The sequence below is a fragment of the Erpetoichthys calabaricus genome, chromosome 11 (genome assembly GCF_900747795.2).
Source record: "Erpetoichthys calabaricus chromosome 11, fErpCal1.3, whole genome shotgun sequence".
NCBI lineage: Eukaryota > Metazoa > Chordata > Cladistia > Polypteriformes > Polypteridae > Erpetoichthys > Erpetoichthys calabaricus.
Genome location: NC_041404.2, coordinates 130453615 through 130476856, shown reverse-complemented (window position 1 = coordinate 130476856; position 23242 = coordinate 130453615). Strand labels below are relative to the sequence as shown.

At 38.3% G+C, this 23242-nt stretch overlaps 1 protein-coding gene across 1 annotated transcript in view; it reads left to right on the top strand.

Annotated features, from left to right (window-relative positions):
- Positions 1 to 20933, top strand: part of gaa2 (alpha glucosidase 2) — a 68856-nt gene extending 47923 nt beyond the window's left edge. Inside the window, exons 15-20 of the mRNA XM_028813911.2 lie at positions 370 to 518; positions 7740 to 7881; positions 8279 to 8377; positions 9273 to 9437; positions 12435 to 12581; positions 17931 to 20933. Of these exons, the coding sequence (XP_028669744.2) occupies positions 370 to 518; positions 7740 to 7881; positions 8279 to 8377; positions 9273 to 9437; positions 12435 to 12581; positions 17931 to 17993 (765 nt within the window). The 3' untranslated portion in view covers positions 17994 to 20933. The remainder of the gene's footprint in view (positions 1 to 369; positions 519 to 7739; positions 7882 to 8278; positions 8378 to 9272; positions 9438 to 12434; positions 12582 to 17930) is intronic.
- The last annotated feature ends 2309 nt before the right edge of the window (positions 20934 to 23242 follow it).

The window sequence follows — 23242 nt, the reverse complement described above, 5'->3', positions numbered from 1 at the left end:
GCAAATGCTTAATATTTGAATCAAGTATTTGTATAATAATATGCTAATTATAATAAATATGATCCCAGAGGTGATGAATGTTGTTAAAAGAAATTGTCAGCATTTTAGAATGTTATTTTGTGCACTTTAGCCTTTGAAGTAGCTAACATAAACAGTCAGCATATTTCTACAGTTTTGAATCTTATACTGAAGTGTGCATTGAAGAATACAACTAATAATACATTAACTTTTATTAATATACACTTCAGCTTCCAGCTTAACTGTGTTCATTGATGCTGAACACATTTTTGTCATTCTGCTGTAATGTGGTAAAAATAGCAATTTGTGCTAAAGGTTTGCTTATTAACAATGTAATTTTAAATTTTGCAGGCACAGGATCCTACAGTATTCAGCCCTCTAGCACGTGAGGCTATGAAAGATGCCCTGCTTCTTCGTTACAGTCTTTTTCCTCTGCTGTATACTCTGTTTCACCATGCTCATATTAAGGGTCACACAGTTGCCAGGCCACTCATGTTTGAGTAAGTTTTTAATTCACCTATACAACTATTTTCACTTTTAAAGCAAACACGTACCATTTGGTTTAATATTTTCTCTTTCCAGTACTTCATTTACAGATCTAAGTCATAATATAGCTTCAGCATTTGAATGAAATTTAATATGTCTCCTAATGATAGATAGAGTTTATAGTGATAGAATGGTAGACAGTGTTGTAAATTGTGTACTGAGATTTTTCAGCCAAGGAAGATGGCTGTTTCAAGGTAAGGTTATTAGTTACTAATCATGGTGCTGGAGAGTGGTGACATTTTATTAGCATATGCAAGTAAGAATTTCACTGTACTCTGTACATGTGATAATAATGATCCAATAAAACTATAATAGGGTTTCCTTCTACCAAGTCTGTCTGAGCCAGCTGTCTAATATATACATCTGGAGACAACCATATGTGAAATATGCTTGAGTGGGTAGGAACAATTAGACAGCTCCCTGAGTGTCACATTTCTAAACCAATCCAATGGCTCATGAAGGTGGCGCACACAATAGGGGTGGTGATTTTGAACTGCAAAGAGAGGTGGTACTCTTTTTAAACTGGTCCGACAGAGAGAAAGCTTCTGATTGCGATAAACTGTCTACTGCTGAAAAGTCTACTAAAAAAGACCCATTTAAAACTTATGTGTTTCTCATGTGTAGAGAGCACATTGCACACGTGTAAAATTAAATGTAACCTATTTTAAGTGAAAAGCCATTCTGTAACATTAGGTTATACATTGGCATTCAAAGATGTCAATGGACAAGTGGTAAAAGTGAACGATACGTTGTTGCAGGGGCTGTGTGTGCTCTCTGTTGTTCACAGTTACAACAATAGTGTAAGTGTAAATGTAAGCTTGAGAGAATTGGCAGCTATGTTTGTGAAATATAAATTGCAAAAAATAATTTGAAGTAAATGGTGTTTCATACTCCATTAAAAGTGTTAAAAGAGCTGCCTTTAAGAGAACTGATAACAAAGAGCTGCTGAAGATGCAGATTTCAGTACTCAAAACACATAAATCAACAAATCTGCCTAATAACACCAGTAAAACCAGGGAGAAGAGTGCACAACATCCACCTTCTGACTACACGTCTAATTGAGTAACTAAGGTATGTTAACATTACTGTCTATTTGGAAATGCAAGCATGCCGTGCCAAAATATAATCATAGGATTTTACCATGAAATTTATACAATTATGTGCATATGTTTACATACCCCGGCAGAATTTGTGAAATATTAGAAAATATAAGTAATCATACAGAAAGTTTTCCATTTAATTAGGGAGTGTCCTCAGGTGAAGCAATTTATTATCACATAATTGTGTGTGCCCTTTTTAAATCATAATGATAGCTGAAATCACTCAAAGGGGCCTGTTCAAAAGATTATATATACTCTTGAATGTTGGGCTAATAATATACACACAAGTTGACACACACAGGTTCAGATTAAGGGTAATTAAGGGAGTCTGTCTTGTAACCAGTGTCTGTGTATAAATGTCGAGAGGTTGTCTTACCTCGGCAGCAACATTCATATCTCTGGTGACTCTTCCTATGAAGTCAGTAGATGGATTGGGAGAGCATGGCAGGTTCATGAAGTCGCTGGAATGGGGTGTACCGCTGGTTTGACTTTGTGTCAAATGAGTGGCTGTTCACTTAGCCCCAAATGAGGCACATTACCAGTATTGTGAGGGAGTGTCAGTTATGGCACTACGGCCATATTGGCACGATTTCCTGAGGGTGATCCAGCTCACGGGACCCTTATTGTTGGGGACCCAAGTGGCTGGACCACTTTTTGCTGTGGTAGATAGATGGTAATTTTTGGGTGGATGGGGAGAATGGACCGCGTGTCTGCCTGAGGGGTTGCCAACCAGGATCCCTAGCTGTTTCATCGTATGTTGAGTGTGGCAATGCACTGTACCAGTGTGTGCTACCCAACCTCCGACCTGATCTGACCTGTATAAATAGTGAATTTAAATTCATTCAGAGCTGCACTGACTTTGCTGAATACCAAGCCATGGGGAAAGCAAATGAACTGTCAAAGCACCTGCAAGAAAAGGTTGTTCACTTGTATAAATCAGTAAAAGGATATTAAAAGATATCCAGATATCTGAAAATGTCTGTCAGTAGCATTCAGACTCTAATAAAAAATGGAAAGTTAGAGGTTCTGTTGTTACCAAGCCACGGTCAGGTAGAACAACCGAGATTTTAGCCATAACTGCAAGGATCATTTATCGAGCTGCCAAGAAAAACCCACACGCCACCTTAGCTGTGATATAGGCTTCTCTGCAAACAAGTGGTGTTGCTGTTTCAAGATGCACAATATGGAGGTACTTGAACAAAAATGGGAGGCACGATTGCTTTTACTGTGCCAACACCATAAAACAGCCCATTTACAGTATGCCAAACAGCATCTAGACAAGCCTCAAGACTTCTGGATCAAAGTCCTTTGGAGAGATGAGACCAAAATTGAGCTTTATGGTCACAACCATAAATGCTATATTTGGAGAGGATGCAACAAGGCCCATGACGAAAAGTATACCATCCCTGCTTTGAAGCATGGAGGTGGATCTTTGATATTCTGGGGGTGTGTGAGCTACAGCGACACAGGTAACTCAGTGAAAATTGATGGCAAAATGCATCATGTTACCAGAAAATAGAGGACAACTTGCATTTATCAATCCAGAAGCTATGCATGGAACACACTTAGATCTTCCAACATGACAATGGTCCAAAAGATGAGTCCACGTTGACCCTTCATTGGCTATAGGAGAAAAATGTAAAGTTGCAGGAGTGGCCATAACAGTCTCTTGGCCTCAGTTTCATTGAGACACTTTGGGGAGATCCCAAACATGCAGTTCATGCAAGGCAACCCAAACATTTACAGGAGCTGGAGGCATTTCGCCAAGAAGAATGGGCAGCTCTACCACGTGAGAAAATCAAGGGCCTGATTCACAACTATTACAAAAGACTGCATGCCATCATTGATGCTAAAGGGGGTAATAAACAGTAGTAAGAACTAAGGGCATGCAAACTTTTGAACAGGGACTATCTCATTTTTTTCCTTATTACTATGTTTTGTTTAATGGTTGTGCTATTCTGTGATGCCTTATAGTTTAATTTGGATTCCACTAAAAGTAAATGAAATGTGCCTGATCAGTCATCTTTTCTTAAATGTATGGTACAACTCTTACAAATTCTGCCAGGATATGTAAACCTATGAGCTCAACTGTACATAGACCACAATGCATATCTAATCTCTACTTGCCGTTTTGCAATATTTAAAATGACAGAAAGATAATACCGCAGACAGATTACTGACATGTGTGTGTGTGTGTCTCCTCTGTTGCAGTGCTCATTATAACGTACAAATTAATCATTGTGCTTCAGTTATCTTGTGCTACTGGGCTCCTCAATGAATAACAGCAATTTTAGGTTTTTATTTTCACTCAGTGCCAAGTCATTTGTTCAATTTCTTTTGCTTTCTCCCTAAAATCCCATCAGATTAAAGTGCATGAACTGAAGAAATTGGGGATGGGTGTTTTAGGAAGAAGCCCCATGGGTGTAGGCTGTACAGAGGCAGATTTCACTGCTTTTCACTCCCAGCTTTTTAAATGGGTCATTCCCAGAAATGTATTCTTGTTTTAGAATCACTTCTGACCCTACCCAAATCTCTGTTTTTCCTCTATTACTCTCATACTGTTTCTTTGGCAAAAGATGATTTATCTGCAAAATTGTCCTTGCTTTGTAAAGAATCCAACAATCTCCATCCTACAGAGAAAATATGGTCTATGGATTTCTTCTCTGCAAATATTTAGTAATGTTGAAATAATTGGATACGCTTCCAGAACTCGCCTGATCCATTTAGTAATCCACTAATACCAGACGTAAGCTAAACTGTGTAGTATGTTTCTTCATTCGTTCTGTCATTTCTTTTCACTCTGCCTTTCACAACTTTTCAAATTAAAATTAGAACATTAGAACAATCTAAACGAGAAAAGACTATTCAGCCCAATTTAATTCTTCTAAAAAAGCATCAAGTCTAATTTTGAAAGTCCCAAAAGTCCTACTGACTACCACACTACTTGGTTGCTTATGCCAAGTGTCTATGGTTCACTATGTGACGAAAAACTTCCTAATGTTTTTGTAAAATTTACCCTTAACAAGTTTCCAACCGTGTCCTCATGTTCTTGATGAACTTATTTTAAACAATCCACTTTACTAATTCCCTTCATAATTTTAAACACTTCAATCATGTCTCCTCTTAATCTTCTTTTGCTTAAACTGAAAACACTCAGCTCTTTTAATCTTTCTTCTTAATTCATCCCCTGTAGCCCTTTTATCAGCCTATTCGCTCTTCTCTGGACTTTATGTCCTTTTTGTAGCCTGGAGACCAAAACCTCACACCATACTCCAGATGAGACCTCACCAGAGTGTTATAAAGCTTGAGCAGAACCTCCTTGGACATGTACTGCACACATCAGGGCACTATGTAACCTGACATTCTGTTTGCCTTTCTTAATGGCTTCTGAAAACTGTCTGGCAGTTAATAGTATCAAGTCCACTATAACTCCTAAATCCTTCTCATAAGGTGTACTCTTGATTTTCAGATCTCCCATTGTGTATTCAAATCTAACATTTTTACTTCCTATGTTTACTACTTCACATTTACTGACATTAAACTTCATCTGCCACAAATCTGCCTAAGCCTATATACAGTCCAAGTCCCTCTGCCAATCCACCTATCTTGGTATCATCTGCAAATTTAACCAGCTGTTTACTTGCATTCCTATCTAAATCATTTATATATATTAGAAATAGCAGCGGCCCCAGCACTGACACCTGTGACACACCACTCTTAACATCAGCCAGTTCTCATAAGGTTCCTCACTCCATCACCTTCTGCTTCCTGTGTCTGAGCCAATTCTGTACCCATCTGAAAACATCACCCTGAACTCCCACTTCGATTAGTTTGATGCCCAAGCTCTCATGTGGTACCTTATCCAATGCTTTCTGAAAGTCAAGATAAATTCTATGCCCCCTGCTGTTTTTTTTTCCAATGACTTTTATTTTTTATCAAAAAGAGAATAATTTCATTGACTTACTTAGAAAACAAAACTTTTCAGCCACATGATGTAAAACCTCCAGACTTGGTTAATACTGGAAATGAAAATTCTGTTTTATTAGTTTTATTTTTAAAAAATGCCTTCATCCAAAATAAATAAATATGTTTATTTATATATCTATACATTTTTGTAGCAGGGCAATCCCAAAACTTTCCACTTTGTAGACTTCCAATTATTTATTTTTTTTATTTCCACTGGCACGATTGCATTGTGGTATATCACCTGTTTAGTGCAGAACCATAAAGCACTAGATTGGGTGGGGAAGTCGACACAGAATATAAGTGGTCCCAGCCCCCTTCTGTTGATGAATTGTTTCATTTGGAAGGAAAAATGCAGAGCAAAATAATGGTGGGGGACTTTCAATTATAGCATTTAATTATTATGACAAAAATGGCTACTGGCAGTAAAGAGAACAGCAAGCAGAGGGAGTGGCTTTACATTCCAGTAGCTGTCTAGGCTTGATTCTGAATGCTTATCGGGCAAAATGTGTCTCCTCAAGAAGCTGGCTCTGTAATGAACCTCGACTTCCAGGTTTGACTCTGTTTATGTGGCCAGCTGAGTGGAAAGAGTGGGGTTTCTGGGCTTATCCTGGAAGTGAGGTCACTGCTCCTGCTTTGTCTCGTCTTCTGCTCTATGCAGGGAAGAGGAGAGCACATGAACAATAAAGTTACCCTGCCCTTTTGCCCGCTTTGCGTGGCTCTGAAGGCACTCCCTTGGTGTACGTACTGAAAAATAACAGATACTGACTTAGGAAGGCAAATAGCATTATTAAAGATCTCTGCCATTATGCATAGTCCCTTTTTTCTTTGTACAGTCTGGATAACAGTTGTGATAGAACAGGGGTGACAGCAAGCCTCCAAACATGAACACACAAGTACAGTCCCGGTTTCTAATAGATGGGTGTTTATTACAAAAATATCTCACCAGAAGCACCAAAGCATAAGTTATCTCTCCTGCAATCATCTGTCCTCTCTCCACTGCACTGTCCTTCTCCAAGGTAGCGTTGCTTGTCCTCCTCCCAGCCATACCTGGAAGTGCTGCCGGATGAAGGTCAAGAAACACCTGGAGGACTTCCTGGTGCATTATAAAATTAGCCACCTCACTCCTAGTTGAGGAGCCAGAGTTGGGAGGAGGTTGACAAAGCTTGCTGGAGGGGGAAGTAGAGACAGAGAAAGAGGCCAGAAGAAAACAAGGGACTGTGTTAAATTAGATTACCTAATTCAATATACTAGAGGTCCTGCCCAGGAAATGATTAAGGGCTGTGCATAACTGCCATCCAAAGACCGATTAGGGTAAGTCTCCTCTGAATTGGAAAAGGGAGAACTGGAAGTACTTTTGCTACAAGCATTTCCAACGCTGCTGAAAAGGGGATTCAAAAAACCTCAGTCAAAAAGACTACAACTGCTATCTGTACATTTAAAAAGCCTCATGTATGCTGCACTGTGGTGGGCTGGCGCCCTGCCCGGGGTTTGTTTTCTGCCTTGCACCCTGTGTTGGCTGGGATTGGCTCCAGCAGACCCACGTAACCCTGTAGTTAGGATATAGCGGGTTGGATAATGGATGGATGGATGGATGTATTCTGCAGTGGCCAGCATACTCTGAATGTAGTAAAATCAAAGAACTGCCACATAAAGACAGAATTGACTTTCTAAAATCTAAAGGGTTATGCTTTCGTTGTCTCAAAAAGAGGTACCTTGGTAAGAACTGTAAAGAAAGAATGAAGTGTCAGATATGTTCTTTGCAGCACCCAGGTATCTTGCACATTAAGAAAGAGGATGGAGCATCCTCCACTAAAGCTACATCCAGTGCTTATTCTGTGCAGTGTTGGAGGGAGCAAAAGAAAAGCGATTCCACTCTTAAATAAAGGTGTGCTGTGTGATAAGACTGGACTCTGTGTCTGTCTGTGTCGGGGTTGGGGAGCTGTATGCCCCCAGGTGGTGCACAATGTATTTTCTATCCTGTGAGTCTGTATTCTTGTTTTGTATCTTTCAGCTGCTGTATGTGTTTTGAATTTCCCCGTGGGATTAATAAAGGTGTATCTAATCGAATTGTATCTAATTAAATCTAATCTAATCTAATTTAATGTTCAGGTTTCCATCTGATGTGACTACATACTCAATTGATCAGCAGTTCTTATGGGGAAAGAGTCTCATGGTGATTCCTGTTTTGGAAGAAAAGGCCACCTCAGTGACTGCCTATTTCCCAAAAGGAGTGTGGTATGACTTTTACACAGTAAGAATCATTCTTTGTTGACTTGTTTGAACCTGTGTATGGTGTGTATATGTATATGTGAATGGATTAAAATCTGTAAATCATACACATAATGATATAATACTATGTTTACAAAAACAATTACTGTTCAAAATACGGGTTTTTTGTCACCGCATTTTTTTTGTGTTGCTTTTTATATTTGTGGAAGGGCATAGTGCTACACTGGATGTTAATTTTAACATTTAAAGTTAAAAAGTAAAGCTCAAAATTCATATTTGTGCTATATGTGCATATTTTTAGATTTATAACGTGGAACATGAATTTCTATTTTTACCATTAACTGAAGTTTGAGAAAAAAGATGAAGTCAAATCTATTATTGCATATTAGCAATTGTGTTTAATATTTTTTCTGCTTCAGTGCTCCTCAATTTCAAGTCATGGAGAAAAGGTTAAACTGGAGGCTCCCTTAGACAAAATAAATATTTATATACGGGAAGGAGCTATAATTCCCACACAGGTATGCAACTGAAGCATTAGCAAAATTCTTTTTATTCTTACAATTGATCTTTACCGTCCCAAGATGTCAATTTTACTTTGTGTTATGTGTACTTTTGTATATTTACTGCATGTGAGAGAATATCAATGGTGCTGCTCCTACAGTATTTGAGTACAGTGAAGAATGCTGATATAGTACTTTTTTATTTAAAGAGCAAAACACAATTCAATCTAAAAAAAAATTGCAAATGTAATCCATCAAACTCAACAGTCATCCCCCATCTGGCTCAGACAGCCATATTATAAAAGAGCCACAGAAAGTGGTTATTCATATAAAATAAGACAGGAAATAAAATTAAAAGGTTCAGCTCAGGCCTGGCATGCTTACTTTAGAATTACATTTCTGAATTCTTGCCAAATTCTGAAAAAAGTCTGAACAGATCCCAGACAGCGAATTTTATCTTCCAATTTAAGATAATATAAAACATCACTTTCCCATTGACTTATGGAAGTTGGATTAGGATTCTTTCAGTGGAGTAAAATGAGTCTATGTATTGGGCTGGCATAGTGCCCAGAGTGGGTTCCTTTTTTCCTTTTGCTCACCAGATAGACTTTGTTTCTTTTCAGTTCTGATCAGCGTAAAACAGATATGAAAAACAGTTATATGAAGGTTCTGAAAATGTGCCCTTATTTTCTCCTGTGCTCTGCTTGTTCTGTATGGCTTGGTATATTTAAATAAATGTCCTTTCCTATATGCCTATCTAAATCTCTTTGGTTTGGCAAGTAATGGAAACAATGATTATATGTGTTATAATGAAAAGAAAGTTGTAGAGCCTAAAACCTGCTCTATTTCAGGTGGATCCCTACATTTTTAAAAGGTCATTTACTAATACCACTTGTCTCCCATCATGTTGTAGACACCCAACACTACTTTATGGTCAAGCAGTGGTAACCCCCTTCACCTTACTGCAGCTCTTTCTGAAAATGGAAAGGCTGAGGGTGATTTGTTCTGGGATGATGGAGTCAGCCTAGACACATATGAAACCAGCAACTATACGTATATAGTTTTTGACGTCTCTCAGGTAAGGAAACGCTTATTTAAATACCTGAGATTCACAAACGTTATTGTTCAGAGCTAAAGTAATGGAGAATTGCTGATGACTCAGTGATGTTTCTGTTTGACCCTACTTTAAATACTTCCTGAAAATGTTCCTTGAATTCTAGTATGCAATAAATATCTTTCTTATTAACTGAATTCCCAGCCAACTTGAATTGGATTTAGTAGGTTTGAGAATGTTATGTAATTATTAACTGAAGCCTCCTAATGAGGGTGGGTTTGTGATTGTGTCTCAAACTGAACAATTTTATGAGAATGAAACAGATTAAAATACAAGATGTTTTAGGCAGCATTACAGCTTACAACTGATGGGATGGGCAAATATGAACACCTAAAGTTACATAGAAGGCCAAGCCGTTCCACATTAGAGCCAAGTGGTTTTTCACCAGTGCCAATGAGTTTGCCAACTTCTGATACCACTTGTGCATTATTTATTATACAGTATGTGTCACTGATGGCCATAAATGCCACTGTATTTGGAATCCTATAACTTCAATTATAAACCTTTGCAAATTCAAACATTGTAGATTTAGTTTTGTTACTGCTATTTTTTTAAATAGGAATATTAAGAAATGCTAATAAAAATGGGCCATTCTAACAGTTACTGTATTTGTATTTGAGTTCCCATTACAGAGTCTACTTTTTTCACTTACAGTGCATCCGGAAAGTATTCACAGCGCATCACTTTTTCCATATTTTGTTATGTTACAGCCTTATTCCAAAATAGATTAAATTCATTTTTTCCTCAGAATTCTGCACACAACACCCCATAATGACAACGTGAAAAAAGTTTACTTGAGATTTTTACAAATTTATTAAAAATAAAAAAAAATTAGAAAGCACATGTACATAAGTATTCACAGCCTTTGCCATGAAGCTCAAAATTGAGCTCAGGTGCATCCTGTTTCCCCTGATCATCTTTGAGATGTTTCTGCAGCTTAATTGGAGTCCACCTGTGGTAAATTCAGTTGATTGGACATGATTTGGAAAGGCACACACCTGTCTATATAAGGTGCCACAGTTGACAGTTCATGTCAGAGCACAAACCAAGCATGAAGTCAAAGGAATTGTCTGTAGACCTCCGAGACAGGATTGTCTCAAGGCACAAATCTGGAGAAGGTTACAGAAAAATTTCTGCTGCTTTGAAGGTCCCAATGAGCACAGTGGCCTCCATCATCCATAAGTGGAAAAAGTTCGAAACCACCAGGACTCTTCCTAGAGCTGGCCGGCCATCTAAACTGAGCGATCGGGGGAGAAGGGCCTTAGTCAGGGAGGTGACCAAGAACCTGATGGTCACTCTGTCAGAGCTCCAGAGGTCCTCTGTGGAGAGAGGAGAACCTTCCAGAAGGACAACCATCTCTGCAGCAATCCACCAATCAGGCCTGTGTGGTAGAGTGGCCAGACGGAAGCCACTCCTTAGTAAAAGGCATATGGCAGCCTGCCTGGAGTTTGCCAAAAGGCACCTGAAGGACTCTCAGACCATGAGAAAGAAAATTCTCTGGTCTGATGAGACAAAGATTGAACTCTTTGGTGTGAATGCCAGGCGTCACGTTTGGAGGAAACCAGGCATCGCTCATCACCAGGCCAATACCATCCCTACAGTGAAGCATGGTGGTGGCAGCATCATGCTGTGGGGATGTTTTTCAGCAGCAGGGACTGGGAGACTAGTCAGGGTAAAGGGAAAGATGACTGCAGCAATGTACAGACACATCCTGGATGAAAACCTGCTCCAGAGTGCTGTTGACCTCAGACTGGGGCGACGGTTCATCTTTCAGCAGGACAACGACCCTAAGCACACAGCCAAGATATCAAAGGAGTGGCTTCAGGACAACTCTGTGAATGTCCTTGAGTGGCCCAGCCAGAGCCCAGACTTGAATCTGATTGAACATCTCTGGAGAGATCTTAAAATGGCTGTGCATCGACGCTTCCCATCCAACCTGATGGAGCTTGAGAGGTGCTGCAAAGATGAATGGGCGAAACTGGCCAAGGATAGGTGTGCCAAGCTTGTGGCATCATATTCAAAAAGACTTGAGGCTGTAATTGCTGCCAAAGGTGCATCGACAAAGTAATGAGCAAAGGTTGTGAATACTTATGTACATGTGATCTCTCAGTTTTTTTATTTTTAATAAATTTGCAAAAACCTCAAGTAAACTTTTTTCACGTTGTCATTATGGGGTGTTGTGTGTAGAATGCTGAGGAAAAAATGAATTTAATCCATTTTGGAATAAGGCTGTAACATAACAAAAGGTGGAAAAAGTGATGCACTGTGAATACTTTCCGGATGCACTGTACTCAGTATAATTTAGACATTGCATTTACTTGTTACAGATTAGTTCACATGTCACGTTACTCAACAAACGTAAGAATCCAAACTATTGTTTGCTAAATTAAAACATTTTTGAAACACTTTTCAGGTCGCATTAGTAAGTAAAGAATTTTCTAAATGCAGTATTATTGTGGAAGCAATTCCAGCATCTCCTGTAGATTAGTATAGGCCACTATGACAATAAAATAAAAACCAAAATCACCTTTTCCAGAACAAAGTATGTTGTTTAATTGGTTAATAGTAGATGTATTTTAATTTTTTAATCACTGGTTATATAATGCACATTGCTGATGACTGTGAAAGCTACTACAGATTGATATAATTTAATAATACATTTTAATAATATAGCTGTTCAGATTTTTAAAAAAATTAGTTTTTTTTTGCAGTGGTTGGAATATGTAACATACTGTATTTGTTTGTCTACGTTTTGCATACACATTAGTTTGATGTTATTTAACTGGCCATTAAATAGCCACTCTGAGACATTTATAAGTTAGTTGCTTTACTAAGTTGAATTTAAAACACCATCATATGATGAGGTCATTTCTTTATGACACTGTCTGACTGTGTGTGATTTGCAGTTTATTTCATAATGTATCTGGTCTTAAATGGATATGGTTTTTCTTTTGGTTCTAGAATACTTTTACATCTAAAGTACTCCATGAAAACATTGAAGCCACATACATTATTGTGGAAACTGTAAAAATCTTAGGAGTTAGACAGCAGCCATTTAATGTGACTGTGAATGATGTAGAAACTCCTTTTACCTACTTACAGAATCAGGTAAGTCTTTTTAATCGATTATTACCGTCCTATATTAGTGGTCTTTCTAAAAAAAAAAGTCAATATGAAGTTGTCAAAAATAACTGAACTAAAGTTCTGCATCATAACTTTTTGATATTTTTTTGCAGGCATATTTTATATAGAGACTTAAACACACACACTGCAATACCAAATTTCTGCTATTACATCAAGTGTAGTTTGGTGTATATATGCATTTTCTGACTGAGAGATTTTTAGCCATAGGAACAAATTAATATTTTATCACCAAATATACAGCTATCAGATCTGTTTCTAACTAAAGTCTTTCTTGTTTATTCTCATTAATGGTAACAACATGAAAACTGGTCAAACAACAAATTGTTCAAAATGTGAATATATCAGTAACATACACAAGAATGAGCCAGGCAAATGAGGACACACAGTCTGCAAGGGGTTGGTGCTAAGTGTACAAGTTCTTTTAATTAAACCAAACAGTGTCCAAATAGTGCAGTGCATCAAAAGCTTGATCTTCAGTAAATAAATAATCCATTAAAAGAAAGGTGCCACATGGAGGTTAAAATCCAATCCGTATTAATAATCCACTAAAAACAAGGTTAAAATCCCATCTTCTAAAACAGACACAAGCCCCATTGCCTCTTTCTAAAATCTGTTTGACAGGTGCAGTCATCCAATAAATCCTGGGTTTCTGCTACCAGTCCTTTGGATTCTGTAAATGTGAACCCCTTTCACGTCTCCCTCAGTCCATCTGTTGGCATCAAAAGGGAGACACCATACAGTGGGGCTGCTGCTACTCTTCTCTGTGTTGCTCAGACAGAGCACCCCTTCACCAGCCCTACCCTCGAACAAAGGCCTGCCGCTTGCTTCCTCGTGGCATACTCCTGACCACCTGCCTCCACTCTTTACCACAACTTCCGATTCTTGATTCTCTGTCTTCTCTTCTTTCCATTTTTGTTCCGCCCCCCACAATCCCCCACAAACCCCCCCTTATACCCCCAACCCCCAACCCCGTGCAGGCACCTTATAAAACCCTAATTGGGTGCAGGTGCTAACCTCCACCTACTGTGAAGTGTGAGTGAGGTTCTAACTGATCCGCTCGCATTTGCACACGAACGTACGATCAACCATATGCCTTAATCAACCTCAGAGTGGCATCTGCTCAGAGCTTGCACGCTCAGGACTCTCAATTTATTTATTTAGAATACCACAAACCTCTCTCATCACAGGATACAATTTTTATTTTGAATATGTTTTTATTTATGCAGTGTAACAGTAGGGGGCGCTAGTGCTCCCTTGAACCCTCAGGTACCATGCCAAACAACAGGTAAAAGTCCAAGACTTTTTTTTTTATAATAATAATGTGCACTAAGCACCCTCCACTCCACACTACACATACAGTAAATCAATAATCAATCACCAATACAATTCTCAATCCTCCTCTCCCAGATACTTAGCCACCCTTCCTCCCAGCTCAGCTCAGTGTCTGGGCTTTCCCACAGTCCTTTTATATCCCCTGACCCGGAAGTGATTCCAACCCTGCAGTCCCTGATTTGCTATCCCTTCCGGGTCAGATTAAAAGTCCTTTTCTTCATCCCGGAAGCACGTCTTTCCTTCTGTTCATATGATCAGGACGCACTTCCAGGTTATAGGGCACGTATACATCCTTGAGCCTCCCTGCAGCGTCCTCTGGTGGGCCCCACGGTGTCCAGCAGGGTTGGGAATAAAAACTCCATTGTCCATGATTCCCTGCTGGTCTTCGGGGCACTCCCATGCTACAGGGAGGGCTCCATCTAGCGGCATGGGGGTATTGGCCGGGATGAACAGCCAGCCATCTCCCACAGCAGTTATAGGATAAATACAAATTACCCTCTGATAATAACATATACTCTGCACTGTAGTTGTAAAATATTGTTTTTAATAGAAAACTTTAACATAAATGTAGGAGGCCATCAAAAAGCTGCTGATTTTATATATATATAGATAGATAGATAGATAGATAGATAGATAGATACTTTATTAATCCCAAGGGGAAATTCACATACTCCAGCAGCAGCATACTGATACAAAAAAAACCAATATTAAATTAAAGAGTAATAAAAATGTAGGTAAAAACAGACAATAACTTTGAAAAATGTTAATGTTTACCCCCCCCAACCCCCCGTTTACTTATTTTGTAAGTGGATCTATTTTGTAAATTAGATCCTATGTACTAAAATACAGTTGTGTGAAAAAGCATGTACACCCCATGGAATATTTTTTTCTCTTTTAACATATGTGGACATATCAAGATTTGATGTTCATTTAGACAGTATCTTTACATAAATGTTACATAATTGGAAAAAAAAAGAAAAATTCACTGTGCACTAATTTATTAAATGAAAAATGAACACAGATGTTATTTTTGTCTGTGGTTAAAGTAAGTGTTCCTTTGGCTGTAATTGCTGGTATTGCCCCGTTTGGTAGAAACAAACTCAAGTAGGCATTTGTTACAACTGTCTTCCAGTATCTAACATTAACTGGAAGAAACTTCCATCCATCCATCCATTTTCCAACCCGCTGAATCTGAACACAGGGTCACGGGGGTCTGCTGGAGCCAATCCCAGCCAACACAGGGTGCAAGGCAGGGAACCAATCCTGGGCAGGGCGCCAACCCACTGCAGGATGGGAGAAACTTTGTACTCCTTTATGCAGGACATTTTAGCTGTGCAATGTCTAAGGGGTGTGCACAGCCCATTTCAAATCCCCCCAGCGGCATCGCTATGTGATTCATATCCTCCATTCCTTTTCTTTCAGCCAATCCTTGGTAGATTTCCTGTTATGTGTATTGTCATTTTTATATTGCAAGTTCCCAGCTGGTCCCATATTATGCTCAAGCACCGATTAGTACAATGAAGAATTCATAGTGGATTCTGTGATGGTGAGCTGCCTAGGCCCTGATGCAGCGAAGCAGCTGAAAAACCATAACATTTCCACAAACATGCTTTACAGTTGGTATCAGTTTCTTCTAGTCAAATGCTGTCTTTGGATTTTCCCAAGCTTGTCTTCTGGTACTGCAGCCAAATATCCCTATCTTTGCATCTTATGTCCAGAGCACATTGTTCCAGGACTGTTGGTCTTTACCTATGTGTTCATTAGCAAACGTTAGTTTTGCCATTATTCTTTTTTTATATATTTTTTTTTCTTTTTTTATAGCAATACTTTTTTTTTAAATAATACTATACATATGTGTTTTGAGTGACAGGAATAAGCTTCAGTACTTCTTTACTTTGATGACAAGGTGATGCAGTGGCTAACATTGCTGCTTCATGGATTCAGCATTCCGGGCTTGAATCCTACGCCTGGTTGCTGCCTTTGCAGAGTCTGCATGATCCTCATTGTTAACGTGGATGTTTGTCCCTCATCCAAAAGACGTGCGAATAGGGAAATTCTAAATGGCTTCAAAGTCAGTTTAAGTGTGTGCATAAATGGGTCCTATGGATGGACTGGCATCTCATCCAGGGTTGGTGGACACAGGTGACCCTGAAGTGAAGTAAGCAGGTTTGTTAAGGTTTATTGAGAAACTGTTAGTGTTTTTCTTTGCTCTTTTATAAGTGTGTTTTGTTTCAATTGTATTTTTTTTATTGTAGAATGCCAGATTTTGGGTTGATTAAATAATATCCACAACGTATTTGCATCTATTCCCAATGTGAACACTCATAAAATTATAATGGCTGGTGACTTTAATAGTGTTTTAAATCCAGACCTAGATTGGTCTCCTGCCACAGGGGTGATGACATCTAACACTGCAAAAACAATTACACAGTTTGTAACAGAACACAACTTATCAGACTCCTGGAGATTTCTAAACCCAAACTCAAGAGCACATTCCTTCTTCTCACCAGTACATCACTGTTACTCAAGAATTGATTATATCTTTATAGATAACAATTTCTTGCCTACGATTAAATCTTGTAAATACGACACTATTATTATCTTTGACCATGCCCCTTTGATCATGGAACTTAAATCACTATGCCCCTCATTCTTAATCTCACAACTGGCGTCTTAACCCACTTTTGTTAGCAGACGAGAACTGTACAAAATTTATATCCAAGCAAACTGATTTTTTTAGAGACAGACATAGAGGTCTCTGCAGGAATACTCTGGGAAACTTTGCAGGCTTTCTTAAGAGGACAGATTATTTAATATCTTTCCCACAAAAATAAATCAGAAACCAAGAAGGTATCAGAGCTAATCAGTGATATTACCAGAGTAGATCAAGAATATGCCATTTGTCCAAATGAGGCGCTTTATAGGAAAAGACAAAATTGGAAAAAATCAAATTCTCAGTTAGAGGATCTGTGCAAAATGTTTTTAAAACCTGTCAGGATCTAATCAATAATATTTTAGAGTAAGCATTTAAATTGAGGAAGTGGATTCTCTTCCCTATGGAAGCCGAGAGAGGACGTGTAACAATATTATTTTTTTAAATTGTTTCCTCGAGGTTACGGAATGATTTTATCGAGATCTCGATAAAACAAAAGATCTTGTTTTCTCGAAATTATGAAATAATTGTATCTAACGTTTAATGTTTAGCTTATTGAAGCCACGTCCTGTTTGAAATGGCAGAAGAGCAGAACTGTATTGATCAGCGCGTCACGTTTTTGTTCAATCAAGGGCTGATGCAGGCTGAAATATGTTTATGCCTTAGTGTCCGTCCGTTAGTGTCCGTCATTTAAGAAGACGGGCTTCAGCTGTATATGCCTTGCAATCTAAGCGAGCCTGATGCCAGGAGCAAAGGTTAAGTTTCATTTTCTCACGATTGTGATAAAATTATTCCATTATCTCAAGAAAACAAATTTTCGTTTTCTTGACATCTCGATAAAATTATTCCGTTGTCTCGAGAAAACAAACTTCGTTTTCTCGAGATCTTGATAAAATTAGTCTGTTATCTCGAGGAAACAATTTAAAAGAATAACGATACTGCACGTCCTCTCTCGGCTTCTGTACGTCCCTTATTTATTTTAATTATTTTTATTTATTTATTTATGTATTTATTTACTTATTTTTCCTACTATTAAAGTTTTACTGTTTTGGCAATGCTCTTTCTCATGGGTGGGGTTTGATTTGATGTGAACTTAGTGTTGTAAAGTTTGACTTGCTTGTATGGAATGTTATTTGCTTTTAATAAATTCGATAAAATGCTTAAGAAAATAAATAACAGAAAAAAACTTGAAAAGTTAAACAAAGCAAGTTCGGTTTTGAGTATTATATCTACATTGAGAATTAGTAATACTGTGCATTTCTATAAGAGTTTATATTATTTAATGCTAAATACAAACTGCTAATTATTTTCTTAAATTCTCATTTTAGGTCCTAACTGTGGGGAATCTCACCCTTAATCTTAACAAGGGATTTACAATCAAATGGATGTAAAAAGTGGAATTTATGCCCTGCTATATGCAGAATTAGTTGGATGCACTGGATCTTTGCTGCTACACTTTCTTGCAAAACTGAAATTTTGAATGTTTTCAATGAACAAAATGTATGCAGTATGTATTTTTTCATGTAGTTATTCTGCTTTAAGAACAGTGTAGTTGTATAATAAATAATGAAACTAGAAGATTTAAAAACTGAAATTATGTTTTGATGCTCTTGGCAGAAATATATGTGAATGTAAGATTAAATTAGCACATGCCACTGCTTCAGTATGTGAGAAGTAGGCTTTCTAGTTTAAAGCGATAAGAGTGTTTCAGATTCTCTGCCTTGAAGCATCAATTTACAATACTATTGCACCTTACAATTTCTGTACAGTTTATTTTTAAATGAGGCCCTAATGCTGTAATTCAGGGTTATTCGATTATAATTTTGAGCCAGATTTTCAAACCATGAAATACATATGATATATAGACATTTTCAGCAGCCAGTGAGCAGCAGGTAATAACACATTTTAAGACAACACAAATGAATGTATTGAAAACCGAGCAATGTTTATTCATTGTTTCCCTTTTAAACTTGTTCACATCTCACACAGGCACATCAAAAACAATAAAAAAAGCTATAACTGAAGAGAATCTGAGGGAGTAGCAATACTTTTTCCCACTTTTCAAATAAAAAAATAAACATTTTGCTCATATCTGACCAAGGCACCTCTCAAAGTGCATTAAAACAAAATAGTGCATAATGTTAGCAATAGCATTTGTTTCCCTTTTGAAATAAAATAAATATTTTGGTCATATACGACCCAGGCACTTGACAAAGTGCATTTAACTGAATAAAAAAGATCTATCAGTGCTATCAAAGCTAACAAGTGATAACAGTGACTAACATACATGAATACAACGTCTGCTGCACACTGAGGGAGCACGGGTTTGTTTTAAATCACCACATGTGTGATAAGGCATGGCTTTGTTACACACCCCACATTATGTTGATATTGTGACATGTAGGGGGTGGAGCCTTGGGAGAAAGTGCTTTGTGAGGGCTCAGGGTACCTCCCTAGAGAGACAGGGCCGGTCAGGGTAAGAGGGGTGCGAATGGTAAAAGGGCAAGAAGCGGCAGAAATGCGGAAAGCTACCTTTTTGTTTTGTGTTGTTTTGGAGGTGTCCCCTTGATCCAGAGTAGGACCGATAATTATAATAACAATTCTTTACATTTATGTATTGCTTTTCTGACTAATCTGCGCCAAAGGGAACCGCGGCACACCAAATAAAAAGCCAGTCAGCAATTTGAAGATTTCTCTGGAGATGTGGCTCCTGTGTGTCTTATTCGACAGGTCGTCACAGTATCATACTACCACTACTTCTAGACACACAACAACTTGCTGCATTTTGGGTTGAATGCTGCTAGGCTATGCAGAGTGTTGCATTCATGGTCTGTACTACTGTAGGAATTTCTGAAGGCTTACAAAATGTGCTTTTCTCAGTTTTCTGGGCCCCATGTGGCCCATGAGCCACCATTTGAATAGGCCAGCTAGATAGAAATACATGAACAACCATTTCTATGCTTCACATTTAAGATGCAATCCTGTGCCAGTTGGCATTGCCAACCACTTGCATCCTGAATTCAAAGGCCTTCTTTCTCCCAGTATTCACGTACCTTTCCTACTACAGCCCAAAATCTTGTCGTCAGATTCACTACAATGTTTTTTTGACGTTGGTAATGCTGTAGCATATAGTGATCGGTGCCCGTGAGGGATTCAGTGCATTGCTTCCGGTTGCACTGTAAGCTTGAGAGATGAGTGTGAATTCTGCAGTTTATCAAGGATCAGTTAATTGAGAAATTAATTGAAATCTACAAATGTGCAGCATCTGGGCTTTTAAATGACTGGAAAAACTATTTATATATCGATTCATTATTTTTGTACCAAAGGATTGTTTCCATATTGAAACACTGATAGGAGATTGCTTTAACAGCAAAAAAAGTTATTTTCGTAATAATAAATAATACAGGCTAAATCCAAACAGACTTAATGTATCTAAATGCCATAAACATAGAATCACCATAAATCAGTTCTTTGTTTCACAAGATTTTTAGCTTTCACGTGACAGTAGTATTACTACTACTTAAGAAATATAACCCTATAATCATGGCCACATTTTTTTGTTTTGCAGTTTTTGTCTGTGAAATAAAATCTGTATGATTTGTTTTTGACACCAAACGAGTGATGCCTTAAAAAGTGGTTTTTGCTTATGTTCTTTGAAGTGGCTTGTGGGTGCTAAATTTCCTCACCTTTGTGTGTGCATTCTCGGCAATGCATACTGTTAGTGTCCCTTCAACATGCATTAATGCCATGTTGCTGTCACTGACCAGAAAAGACTCTGGTGTGCATTAACGCTTTAAGACAAATGTTAATCAGAAAATGGACGAATGGTACAGAAATGTGATTTAGTTATGTTTAAATCAATAACATGTTCATGTACACAATTACTAACAGTTTATAGTGCAATATACTGAGACAAAAATATAAAAATGTGAAATAACAGATTAATTAAATTAAAAAAGGTGTTTTTCCCAAAAATAATTGTACCTCATTTCAGGTCTTAACTGGTTGGGCTTTGTGCATTTAGGTAAGTGGCCTTTGATGTCTTGGATCCTTGCTAATCAGCATAATGATTTCTGTGAATTTATTTTAAATGTTAACTTTTTTTTTCCATTTTCACTTTCTGTGAAGAAGCAAGATGTCAAATTCATTTGCATGGAAAGATGTGTCATAACTTGTATAATGGTGTTACTGCTGTAAAATGTGCAGAATATGCCGGAGGCTGGACAGAATACTTGAAACATTACATCTTCTTTAAGCAAAAAAAAAAATAAAATAAAGTGACTTTTTGCTTCATTGTATATTTGTGCAATAAAATATAAACAATGGGGAAATGTTGTGATTGGGTGATTATTTAAACTACATGTTTGTAACGTTTAAGTCTTTTTTGAGTCATGGACCCCTTTAAGAATCTGATGACAGCTATGGACCCCCTCCCCAAAAATATTCACATAAACACAACTTTGCATGCAATGAATATAATGTACTTTATTTATCGAGATATGATTGTCTCATACATATATGACATACACAAAGTATCATTAAACTTTAAAGTAAACAATCTAAAAAACACACTCCTTTTTTATGCAAAAAGTAATGGCCACTCATTATAATTATGAAATACTAGGGGGCTTTGCCCCCTTCTTGCCAAACCCCCGGCCTGCGCTATGCACCAGCCACTTCGCGTCTCTGCCGCTCGCATATGTGGATTTCACTTTCACCAAACAACAAATCTTTTAATTCTCGCAGATACGCCTCTTCATTGGGAAGAAACTCTACTTTTCCCTGATGGCGACATGAATTAGATGATCTACAAGTCTCCCACCTAAAGTTTAAATCCGAACAATATCTACATACTTCTGTCGTATCACTTATGTCCATATATTCAATCTCTTTTCGCTGTTCCATTATTTCACAGAGTCATAATTTCCGTTTGTTTGTGCTAAAATCAAACCTCATGATTACGTGAACACTTCAAATGACAATGAGCCACTGAAGGGTCCACTCCCCAGCCTCCCTGTATATTGGTTGAGTGTGGTCCTCCAGATGATGCATTAAGGTAGCCCTGCCTCATTCACAAAATTGGTTTTCATTCACAAAATACAAGGAACACAGGAATAATAAATGATAAATACAAAGAGCAATATTAAAAAAATACATAATTAACAGGAACATTCAAAAAATAGTACATCAGAATTAATGAAGATGACAAAAGGTCTATATATATATATTACACATATATATATATAATAAACTAGACAAAGAGCCCGTTTCGACAACGCAAGATGAAACGGGCACGAGTTTGTGTCAGCAGTGTATGAAGAACAAATGATAAGTAATGAAGAAGTTGTTTTGTAATGATTGTAGTCCACTTTACTCATTACTGTACAGGCTTGTACTGTTAGTTGATGAATTTTCCGGGCCTATAGTATAATATTGAATGATGAATGTTCCAGTACAATATGGAATAGTAATAGGTATAAGCACCACAAACCTGATATAGGTGTGTTGAATGAATGCGTAATTGAATCAGAATGCATAATTAGGCCTCGAGCTGTAGTCGAAATCGCCTTTCAGGCCTCTAGAGCTTTAATTGAAGCCTTTCTCTTTGAATTTTTGCGGCCGTAAATCCGCCGCCTGCCGCGATGTTGGGGTTGGATGTCGGTCTCGTAAGGTTTTTCGGGCAGCTGCGCAGAAGGCGACTGCGCATTCGGCTTCGGACGGACGTGAGTGAGTGAGTGAGGAGGCAGGCGAATTATGTATTAAGATGTGCGAGGCCCAGGTTGCCCACAGATTTTAAAACATCCTTCTTGAACCCAAGATATCAGCGAATGAGACACATTACAACAAGAGGTAGGTGAAATAGTGCAAAGTGCTTTTATTCACAGCAGCCAATTTAGTGTTCACAAACAAAGTGCAGTTCAGTCAGTCAAATAAAAAATATATAAAACAGTACTCTGTGGAGGTTAAAATCATTGATTCCAAAATCAGGTCAGAATACAGCCAGGATGAGTCCTTTAAAAACACACACACCCACAAGTCTCAGTCAGCCTTTCTAAGCCATGTCTCCTCTGCTCATCCTTCCAGGTCTGCTCAGCAGACAGAGATGCCCGCCAACAAGCAAGGTCAACCATTTAACTGGCTCATGTCCCCATCACCATCCCTGCTCCTTACTCCCACCATCATTCTTCAGTGTTCGTAAGACTCTTAGAGTGGATGGTCAGTCCTGCCGCTCTCCAGCGTTCAGCGGGAGAGACCCTACCCTTGAAACACCACCGCTTTGTACGGGGCATGTTCCCAGAATGCCAAGCCTCCTATCCACTGCACCAGCTCTGCCTTTACCCGGACTTTTAATTACTGCTTGTATTCTCCCGTTTCAATTTTACCTCTCGATATTCCCTTTCCTGCAGGTGTTGACCCTCAACATTGAGAAGAGCCAGTTGAGGAGGTTTGGGCAGCTGACACGGATGCCTCTTGGACACCTCACTGTGGAGGTTTTACGAACATGAGCAGCTGGAAGGAGACCTTGGGGAAGACCCAGGAATTGCTGGGAGGATTATAGCTCCCAGATGGCCTGGGAATGCCTTGGGATCCCACAGTATGAGCTGGCAAGTGTGGTTGGGAAAAAGGACATATGGCCCTC